The sequence below is a fragment of the Nannospalax galili genome, unplaced genomic scaffold (assembly GCF_000622305.1).
Source record: "Nannospalax galili isolate Female #2095 unplaced genomic scaffold, S.galili_v1.0 scaffold538, whole genome shotgun sequence".
Lineage (NCBI taxonomy): Eukaryota > Metazoa > Chordata > Mammalia > Rodentia > Spalacidae > Nannospalax > Nannospalax galili.
This window is the reverse complement of record NW_008343842.1, coordinates 449,152-460,500: the sequence shown is the minus strand read 5'-3', so window position 1 is coordinate 460,500 and position 11,349 is coordinate 449,152. Positions and strand designations below refer to the sequence as shown.

At 44.0% G+C, this 11,349-nt stretch overlaps 1 protein-coding gene across 1 annotated transcript in view; it reads left to right on the top strand.

The window, feature by feature from the left end:
• The window catches only part of Dnah8 (dynein axonemal heavy chain 8), a 308,707-nt gene that overhangs the window by 260,794 nt on the left and 36,564 nt on the right, over positions 1–11,349 (top strand). Inside the window, exon 85 of the mRNA XM_008840196.1 lies at positions 7,424–7,584. Coding sequence (XP_008838418.1) covers positions 7,424–7,584 — 161 coding nt within the window. The remainder of the gene's footprint in view (positions 1–7,423; positions 7,585–11,349) is intronic.

Sequence of the window (11,349 nt, the reverse complement as noted above, 5' to 3'; positions counted from 1 at the left end):
ACTGCTGAGTAAAACTCCATCGTATAAATGAACCACATTTTCATTACCCACTTGTCAATTGAGGGACACTTAGGTTGCTTCCAGCTCTTAGCTATTGTGAAAATAGCAGCAATAAACATGGTTGTACAAGTGTCTCTACAATAGGATGAGTCCTTTGGGTATATGCCAAGGAATGGTATAACTGGGTCAAATGGTAGGTTCATTTGTAGCTTTTTAAGAGTTCTCCACATTTTAATAAAAATTATTTTATTTTTAACTATGTGTGTGTCTGTGTGTGGGTGTGTGCATATGAGTGCAGTGCTTGTGGAGGCCAGAAGAGGGCAACAGATCCCCTGAAGCTGGAGTTACAGGCAGTTGTAAGCCGCCTGATGAGTGTGTTGGGAACCTAACTCCATTCCTAGGCATGAGCAGCGCTCACACTTAGTCCCTGAGCCATCTCTCTAGCCAAATAATACTTTTTGTTTTCCATGGACATGACAAATTTAAGGGGAAAAAAGTATAGAGGAGGGTTGCTTATAAATGGAATTAGCCAAGAAACCTCCTTCTCTAATATACTGTCGTCCTTTCTAGCAACAAACTGGCCTCAGTTCTCAAGAATCTGTGAATCCCCTCCAGAGCAGGGATGTACATGCCCTTCCTCCGTGGTCTCAGTTTTCTAGAGCCTGTGAGGAAAATGCTGATCATCTTTTCTGTGCTTCTTCCACTGAGTGCAAGACTTGGCATGACTTCCAGACCCCAAATAAGCACTGGAGGGATGTGCAATAATCCGAGTTTTTTCTTTGCTTCTGTTAGACTGGGTTATTGAAAATTGATGAGATGTTCATTCCCTCCCTATAGAACATGTGCATAAACATCTTCAAGAGGATATTGTTCTTTAGGTATGATGACTTTACTGTGAAGGGTGAATGGCATAAATCAACACCTACCAGACTTACAATCTTCTTAACTCTCTTTATGTGTTAAATAAACAAAGCACGTTACCTGAGTAGGAAAGATCAGCTATGTGATGACTTATGGTTATTGAAGTCTTTATATTAGAACCTCTAATAATAATTGTTTCAATAACTTTCCTTCTCCTCCTCTTCCTCTTGCTCATCTTTCTCTTCTGTTTTTCCTCTTTCCCTTCCTCTTCTTTCTCCATCCCTTCCTCCTCCTCTTCCTCTTGCCCTCCTCTCCCTCCTCTTTCTATTTGGTATAACAGAATTACAACCTCAGCAACTAAGCAGGTGAAATGTTGGGGTATTTTGGTGAAATGGAGGTCGACCAGATATCTTGTTTGAAACCATACATAGTTTTGCAAGTCTTTTATAAAGCCACACGTGGAAATCAGCAAATGTTGGTAAGGATGTGTAAAGAGAGGAGTATTGGTGCAATGTTAAATTGGTTCAGACCTTCCAGAAAGTAGCCTAGAGGTATTTGCTGAAATCAAGTGTCCCAGGTAAATACATCTCAGGACATTTCAAGGAAATGTCACCGATGGGAATATACCAACAAGTTCATGGCAACACTGAAGGTGAAGGCAGCCATCGCAGGTTGGTTCCCCTGGAAAGAGACTCTGACAAGGAACTCTGCGTTTGAGTTTCTCTTTTCCTCTCTGTCCTCTAGGGCATGACCTTAGCTGAGGCAGCTCCCCTCTGCCAAGGTAGTACCTGGAAAGGATCCATACTGGAAGTCCAGAGTAGCCAGTGCTCCTGTCAATTGGAGGAGTGAGTGCCTAGGTCCTGAAGGAAGGGATCTGGTGGTGCCTCGCCACATCCTCAACACAGGCCTAAGCGTGCTGAGAGAGTGCAGTGTGATGACTCGGCATAGTAGTCACCACAGCTCACCCTTGTGCAGCGAAAGCTCAGTGCTCTTAGTCTTTTCGTCTCTGTGATCTGACCACCTTCCAAACCAGAATCCTACTCCCCAGTACATGTCCCAGAGAAGTTCTCAGAACAGACACAGATACCATTCATAGTATTGTTTGGGGTTGGTGGGAAGCTGGAGGCAGCTTCTGTAGCTATCGCGGGGGGGAAGGAAAAAGTTCAGTGTTACAGGTGCCAGTGGTGCTGAGGAGATGATCTATGTGACATCTTGTGTAGATCTTAAAAACACTTGCTCAGTGGACTGAAAAAAAAATAGAATGAGATCCACAAAATAAGCCATGAATATTTCACAGGGATAAATACTTACCTAAGGACATACATTAAGTACATTTAAATAGATATGCTCAGAAAGAAGGAGACTATATATAGATGTCAGAGCTGGATGGAGAAAATCTGAACTAAACAGGTTGTTGACATGTGAAAACAATAAATGTGGTATTGTGAGAAACTCATCCTATGTCTGAAATTCAAAAGAAACAAATACATCTTAGTAAGTAAACTTCATTAGAATAATTGTAAAAGTACCTAAAATTGGAGTTTTTAAAAAAGATTTATTTTTTCAAATGGTGTGTGTGTGTGTGTGTGTGCGTGTGTGCGTGTGTGTGTGCTTATGTATGTGTAAGTGGAAGTACCAATGGAGTCCAGAAGAGACCATTGGATCCCCTGGAGCTGGAGTTACTGGCAGTTGGGAGCCACCTGACATGGGTGCTGGGAACTGAACTTGAATCCTCTGCAAGAGCAGTACACACTCTTAACTGCTGAGCCGTCTCTCCAGCTCCCTAAAATTGAAGTTTTAGTAATGAGACTATGAGAAATGCTTAGCTTCTTTGTGCACATGTGTGTATGTGCATGTGTGTATCCTGATGTATGTGTATATACATATACATTACAAATAGTTGTAGTTTTTATACATTTGACATTTTTAAAATTTTTATTTCTTAAATTACCATATAATAGTTATACAAACCTATGGGATATAGTTTTCCAGTTTAATACATATATACAATGTGTACTGATACAGGCAAGGAAGCCAGATCTTTTGTCTTCAGGATTTATTGTCCAGAGAGTAACTAGCAGAATGCTGATGGGGCCCAGTGTGGGGGTGAAGGAAGTGGAGGTGGGTGGAGAATCATTTCTAATCAACTGGAGAGAGAAGGGGTTGAGTTAGAGAGAAGAAAGATTATAGAAAGAAGGGTTTGCATTGCTTGAGGTGGAAAATCAGAGTTCTGTGTGATAGTGTAACATTTGAGGTATGTACTTGACATCTCAAACATATGCAATATATGTTGAGGAAATATATTTAAGTAATTCTATACAATTTTTTAAAGTGTTGGTACACAGCCTGTGTTCTGTTAGAGGGAGACCAGTTTCTTTTTAAAGATTTTATTTTTATTTAAATTATGTGTATATGTGTGTAAGTTTGTGCACATGAGTGCAATGCCCACAGAGGCCAGAAGAGGGCATTAGGTTCGCTGGAGCTGGAGTTACGGGCAGTTATGATGCACTGTGTGGGTGCTGGGAACTGAACTCCTGTCCCCTTGAAGAATACTATGAGCTCTTAACCCTCATACTATGAGCCATCTCTCCAGCCCTTCTATGTAAAGTTTTAAAAATATATAAAACATGAACATATGGTGTGATACAACTTGCTCATAGGCTTCCTGTCCCATGTTGGGGATTGAACCCAGGGCTATTCCTCCAGCATTTCTCTTAGTTGACTCTGAACCTTCTGACATGAATCTTCCTTATTTCTATGTGAGGTATTTGGGCTCCTTGTGTTTTTCCCCCTCTCCTATTAAAGTTTTTTAAATATATTTTTATTTTATGTGGGTATGAGTGTTTTGCATGCATGTAAGTGCACCCTGTTGCACAGTGCCCATAGAGCTCAGAAGAGGGCGTTGGATCCCCTAGAACTGTTGTTATGGATGGCTGTTACCTGCCATGTGGGTGCTGGGAACTGAACCTGGGTCCTCTGCAAGAGTAATCAGCTCTCTTAACCTCTGAACCATCTCTCTAGCCCCTCCCACACCCCTATCACTCATTATGATAAATGTTGTCAGCAGTACCAATATTGATTCATTGATATGTGTGTGCCTGTCGGTGGGCAGGCTGTCCTCATGTCCCCCTGCTGTCCTCCTGTCTCCCTGCCCCTCTCCTGAAAGAAGGAAGGCAGCCTATTCCTCAGGGTGGGGAAGAGGATAGATAGGTGAGTGGAGGGGACTGCTGGGTTTGATGGAGACATGAGGACATTTTCCTCTGACTTCATCTCTATTCAGAGTGAAGTAGGAAGTGAGGGCCTCAACTAAGGGGTGGTGGCAGGAAAATTTGGTACATTTGGAGAGGGAACACAAGATGTTACTTGTTTGGGGGGGCGGAATGTGAGAGCCTAATAAATGTCTTCCTTGGTCCACAGTAGAATGCAAGTCCCTTGATAGGAGACACATCTTCAGGGTCTCTGAGCCTCTTTTCTCCAGCATCTGGAGTACACTCAGATACCTTGGTTGATGATGGGCCACTTGGAGTCTCAGCACACAGGGGGTATAGATATCCATGACTGAGTAAAGTGGGTAGAATTTTTACTGACATGAATACACCTTGAAAATTAGGTCTTTAAAAAATTCATTAGAATTTTTACTGACATGAATACACCTTGAAAATTAGGTCTTTAAAAAATTAATTGTGTGTGTGTGTGTGTGTGTGTGTGTGTGTGTATGTGTGTGTGTGCGCGCGCACGCGCAGTGGTTAACAGAGGCCACAAGAGGGTGTTGAACCCTCTGGAACTGGAGTTATGGATGGTTGTTATTTGCCATGTGGGTGCTGGGAACTGAACCTGGGTCCTCTGCAAGAGTAGTCAGTGACTCTTAACTGATGAGCCACCTCTCCAGCCCCCAAATTAGGTCTTCAAAATAAACCAAAACCAAAACAAAACAACCCAAAGCAACATGTTTATCAGCTTTGATAGGAAGTCCATTTTGACTCTTTTTCTAAAAAGTCAAGTTCAGAACAGGAGAGATGGCTCAGCAGTTAAGAGTACTGGCTGCTCTTGTAGAGGACCTGGGTTCAATTCCTAGCACCCACATGGCAGTTAACAGCCATCCATAACTCCAGCTACAGGGAATCCGACACCCTCTTCTGACTTTCATGGGCACTGCATGACATGGGTACACTTACATACATGCAGACATAATACTCTTACACATAAAATAAAAATAATAAATAAAATATTTAAAAAAAATGAAAAGTCAAGTTCAAGAAAAGTTTTGCTTTAGCCAAATCCCTCGTGTTGTTCTTGCTCTATGGGAACTTCCCTACCCGTGGGTGACTGGAGCACGTAGTCAACTGGCAAATCCCGCAATATAGTTCCACATAAACCTCTGTCTGTGTTCTGACTATAGCTCTAAGTAGTTACCACACTTCGTGGACTCCAGCAATCTGGGTGTGTCAAACTTGTGTACTTGGGGTGTATATAAATAATGAAATGGAAAACTAAGAAGAAACTTGATTTCACCTCAATAGACATGTGCCATCTGGCCACACAGTGTGGCCGTTTGTTATCTGCGTGCGGCAGATCCAAAGCCTTCAACCCAGGGTGTTTTCCTGCCATGTAAACCACCCACACCACTAAAAGGCTCCTCTTTCTTTATAAAGACTGTGTGTGGCATTGTTCTTTAATGACTTTAAACTGCTCCCTATCTCTTAGATTAAGTACTAGTTATTACCTGACATCCAGCCATCTGTAATACAACCTCACCTTACCTCTCCTGTCCTCTCTCTCCCAACCAGCATTTATCTACCGTAGTCTTCACAACTTCCTCAGTCTGCTTCATGTTTCAGCATCTAACGTTTTGTGCCTTTCCGTTGCATGGCCATCCTAATCCCATGTTCTCTCGACAAAAATCCTCTCCTTGGAGTCTTCTCTCAAAAAAAAAAACCTCCTCCTTGATAAATCCAAACCTGATATTCACCTGACAATCTTTTCCCCTGCCTTCAGCAGCTTCCGCAGTATTTTGATTATTATTATTATTATTATTATTATTATTATTACTTTCTTTATGTGTATGGGTGTGTAAATGCACTTGTGTTGTACAATGCCTGTGGAGGCCAGAAGAGGGTGTTGAATTCCCCTGGACTTGGAGTTATGAATGGTGGTTAGCTGCCATGTGGGTTCTGGGATTCGAACCCAGGTCCTCTGCAAGAGCAGCCAGTGCTCTTAACCACTGAGCCATCTCTCCAGTCCCTATTTTGTTTATTTTTATTTCCTTCTGGCTCTTGCCTCGCTGCTTCTTGTCTTGAGGTTGTCACGTAACTGGCTTGTCCCTCTACAGTGTCACAAACTGCTTGAAGGAAAGGACTGTGTGTCTGTCTTCTTTGCAGTCTGTTCTAAGTTCCATGCTGTGCCCACAGGAGTTGTAAAGAGAGTAACAGAAGCAGATAGAGGCACAGAGAGAACCAGGACACGGTAGTTCAGAGTAATCACTGGATCTAGAAAGAGCTGTGTGAGACTGTGGGAGAAGCTGCTCGGGAGGGTGGGACTGAGTGGGGCACAGTCCCCTCCACCCAGCCTCACTTCCACCCTGTGCCCCTATTACCTCCCTCCCTACTGGGAAAAATCACACTGTTAGATACTGAAATAGTTTCCTCAAACTGGCTCAGGCATTCAACCTTTCCTTTCCTCCTCTTCAAAAGAAGTCTGTCCACACCAAGCATATATTTATTCTCTCACTGTTTTGTTACAGATAATCAGTCGATTCATCTGGAATGAGAAGAGGGTGTCTTCAGGCTCACAACAATGGGGTTCAGCAGCCTTTGCTTTGTGTGGACAGGGACAGAATTTAATTAACAGAGGCAGCTCTGGAGCTGAGGGTGGGAGAGTTTTTGTGGCTGTGGGTTAGTGTTCAGCATCTTTGAGTGAAAGTGTGTATGTTCAACTCCTGACAAAAGCCCTGGGCTGGAGATGTGAGGAGATGTAGATGTCCCCATATTCCTTTGTGTCTGTGGGTGCTGCCTCACGGAGCTGCCTGAGTAGAACTCCTGCAGTGATTGGCCTTGAACTCAGGATGATTCTGAACTTCTGACCATCCTGTCTCTACTTCCCAAGTGCTGAGATTACAGGTGTCCGCCACCACACAGTGCTAGAGATCGAACCTAGGACTCTGTACATGCTAGGCAAGGACCACCTGAGCTACACCCCAACCAGCCTCTTCCATCTTCTTTTGCAGTGCAGAGGATCAAACTCAGGGCTTCCTGCAGGCTAACCAAGCAAGTGGTCTCCACATCCCCAGCCCTGCCCCACCCTCCCTACTTTGGCTGGATGTCCTCTTTGGTGCTAACTCAGAGACCCTGCCTAATTGTTTTGTGTGGCCTCTTTTGTGGACTGTCTCTTTTCTTCCTATATGTGATAATTATTCTATCAGTAGTTTTGTTAGGGGGCCTGCTGTCAAAACCAACATAAAAGAAAAAGAAAGAGAAAGAAACCCTATTAAAATGGAAATAAGGCCCCCCTCCTCCTGATAACAGTCGTTTTCATCAATTTCCTTTATTTTCTCTCTCCCATCCAGGTCTGGTTTAGTGAGAAGATGTTTGAACCCTCATTCTGGTTTTACCACGGGTATAAAATCCCCGTGTGTAAAACTTTGGACCAGTATTTTGAATACATCCAGTCTCTGCCACCCTTAGATAACCCAGAAGTCTTTGGGCTCCACCCCAATGCTGACATCACGTGAGTGCTTGGTCTGTCTGTCTGTCTGTCTGTCTGTCTGTCTGTCTGTCTTTCCTCTTTTTTTCGTGCTGACATCACGTGAGTGCTTGGTCTGTCTGTCTGTCTGTCTGTCTGTCTTTCCTCTTTTTTTTAGTTTGAAGGTATCATTTGTCACTCAGCCTGGCAAGCACTATGCACTTCATTTTCTCCGTTAATCTCTCTCTTTGCCCCTCTTTTTTTTATTTTACTGTTCAAAATAGTGTCACTTTCTGTCTCCAATTACAACTTTGTCACATCTTGGCCTGTCCTCCTCTCACTAAACCCCAGTGTGCCGGTGTTTATGACAACATGAAAGCCATAATTTATGCATTGATTATTTCTCTTCTGCTGTGTCATAAAACCGGTTGTGCTTTTTTTTTTTTAATTGATACTCTCCACTGATAGGATAGTCATCTCCCAGCTCCTTATCTCTTTCTCCAAAAAAAATCCATTAAAAATACTGTTCTCCGGAGCTGGAGAGGTGGCTCAGCAGATAAGAGCACTTGCTGCTCTTCCAGAGGGCTGGAGTTTGGTTCCCAGCACACAGGTCAGGCAGCTCATTACCACTGTAACTCCAGCTCCGGAGTATCTGACACCCCCTTCTGGTCTCCATGGACACTGTACTCATGCATATTCCCACACACAGATACACACATTAACATAATTTTTTAAAAAATAAGGTTTAAAAGACCAGGGTCATACAGACAGGAGGGTGGAGGCCTGTACTCCAACTTGGCCCCGTGACGGACTCTCTCTCTTGCTTGCTCATCTTACTCTTATGGTCAGGAGCCACTCATGGGCATATGCCCCAGATGTAGATGTCAGTGTGAGGCCCCCGATCCCAAGAAGACGAAGAAATGCCTGATAGTCCCACATCCCTTCTCAGGTCCACCCTCCAGGTGAAGTTTCTCTTTAGAGATCCCTACCCTAAACAAAACCACCTGGTTCCACCCCACCCCCCAACCCAGGGAGCCCTAGCAAGGCATTGCCTCTGTGGTTCATTGGTGGAAGATTCCAGGCTAGGACAGGCCTTTAGAAGAAGCCAGGATTCCTCTGGCGGATCCCCAGTGGTGGCAAGGCATGCCTCTCTCCCAGTCCCTCATGCATGGCTGCAGTTTTAGTAACTCTGCCATCAGGCTTGGACACCCCCCTACTTCCAGTGGTCTCCCTGGGGAGACAACTACATTGCTTTTCCACCCACAGCCCCCCGCCTCCAAATTTCCCCTGCATGAAGGACATCCTACTGGCTTCTCTACACCCATATTGAGTTCACCTCTTCATATCCTCTAATCTGGCCTACGGAACTTTTCACCTTCAAAGAAGCAGTTATGAAAACCAGAGGCCCGTGAATGCTAGTGTTCCTTTCAGGCCCTATGACAGAGCCCTATGACAGGCCCTATGACAGAGCCACACCAGTTCTTTGATATCACCTCTGGGCTGTTGCTTTGAGAAGCTCAGATGAGTTAACTGGGGTGGAAACATACTGAAGAAATAAAAATGATTCTTCAGGGATCAGAGAACAAACTTACACATGTCTGAGAGAGGAAGCGGTTTGGCTTGAGCTGAGGCTTTTAAAATGTGAGCTAGACTTCATTGATCTCTACTCAGAGCTCTGCTAAGCTTCTGCCTCACCTCGGGGCAAAAGTGACCTACACACACATAACCTACAAGGCCCAGAGGCCCATTACCCCCCAAGACCTCAGTTCCTTCCTTCCATCTATCCATTCATTCTTCCCTTTGGTCATTCCTCCCTCCAGCTCAGCTCTGGCTCCCTCCAATTTTCTGCTATTCAGACAGGCCATGGGGCACTTCCTGGAACATTACCCCACCCCAAGATATCATTGTGGCCCACCTTTGACCTCCTCCGGTTTTTAGTTAGATGTCATGTTCTCAGTGACTCCTTCCCTAGCTACCCCATGTATAAACAATATACATTTCCCACCTTCCCACCCCAGACCCCACCCCCTTCCCTGACCTACTCTTTCCTGTAGTTTGTACCAGCAACTGGCACACTGTTTTCATTTTCTATTGTCTAAAACCACCACTAAAATACAAATTCTTTTGCATCCTAAACTTGTGCCCATTTTTAGTGCTGCATCCCCTTGGCTACAATAGTGCCCATTTATCTTTTTCAATCATTCTGAATTTTTGTAGTATACAAGTAGGGATGAAATCTTACCTTTCTTCTAAGTGCTAATCCAATAATCCACCATCAGTGATCTGAGGCACTTTCTTAAATGTAGACAGAACTTCCAGAGGGGCACAGGCCGGTGTCTGGGCTTCCTCCTCCTCCTCAGCAGTCTGTTTAGAGAGTCTAGGTTTTATTAGCTGTTAGGGTTCTCTGTCTCCCTGCCGCCAGCCCCACCCCAGGCTTTTCCTAGCTACTCTTGAAGGTTAACTTTTTTTTTTTTTTTGTCTTTTTGAGACACAGTCTCCTTGTAGCCCCAGCTGGCCTAGAACTTGCTATGTAGACCAGGCTGGCTTTGAGCTCTGTCAGAGATCTGCCTGTCTCTGCCCCCTGAGTGCTGGGACTAAAGGTGTGTGCCACCATGCCTGGCTTCTTAAATGTTAACTCTTTAATGCCACGAACAAATATTGCATGTTGAGTTTTATTCAATGCCTTTCAGTAGCTATGCTTAGTCTCCAAATTGGTAAATAATAGTAATGAATGTCCCAATCCAGATAATTCATGAAGTCCTGAAAGCAGTTACCATGGTTTCTGGCATCTTGTTCTTTCATCATGGTGACAGGCTACCAGCAGTTTGTTGGGAATATTTCTGAATTCATATCCACAAATGATGTTGATCCAGAATATGTTGTGGTATCTTTACCTGGTTCATTTTTAAATATGTACTTATTTTTATTTATGTGTTTGTGTTTTGCCTCTATGTATATACGTGCACTACGTACATGCAATGCCCTCAGAGACCAGAAGAGGGTGTCAGATCCCCTAGAACTGGAATAACTGGTTGTTAGCTGCCATATGGATGCTGGGAAGCAAACCTGGGTCCTCCAAAAGATCAGCGAGTGCTCTTCGTAGCTGAATCATTTCTCCAGCTCCCACCTGGTTTCATTGTAAAACAATGGTTGCAGTTGCTATATTAAAAAAAGGACATTTTTTGAGCTTTCAGACAAGTTATATAGTATTGGGTGCTTAAAAATTGGGTGGCATTATCCTGTTTAGCCATCGGTGCCTTTTGGCACAGCTGTTTCTTTGGTCTCGTCATCCTCTGTTTCCAAATAGTCAGCTTGTATAAATTGTGTCCTTTCATATTTGTTTGCAGAAAGCTATGCAAGATAGTCATCGTCTGCTTGAATGTGTGCACACAGTACCAAGTCTAGCTCATTGAGTAAGCATGTTGTGGAAGTGTTGGCCTGCCTCTCACTCTGAAATCCCATGGCTTTCAGATGCTTTATTTTCTCTCTAAAAGGCACGTGCTTAACTCCCTTAAAGCAACTTGTCAGGTGACTATAGTCAGCCACTTTGCCATGGTGAGCCAGTGCCTGCCAGAGAAACTGTGAGGGGCAGCTGGGCATTGACCCAGGTGTGTACTAACCACATGAGAAGCCAGACGCCCCTCCTTTAAAGGGCCCGGCTCAAAAGGTACTCCGTCATCAGTGACAAAATCGCATTGTGGCAAAGTAACAGACTGTTTTGCAAACTCTGTGAGTTTTCCCATCATTCTTAGCGTGTTTTCCAGGTAACAGCATAATCACTTATCTCTTATTTTTACCACCTTTCCCTCC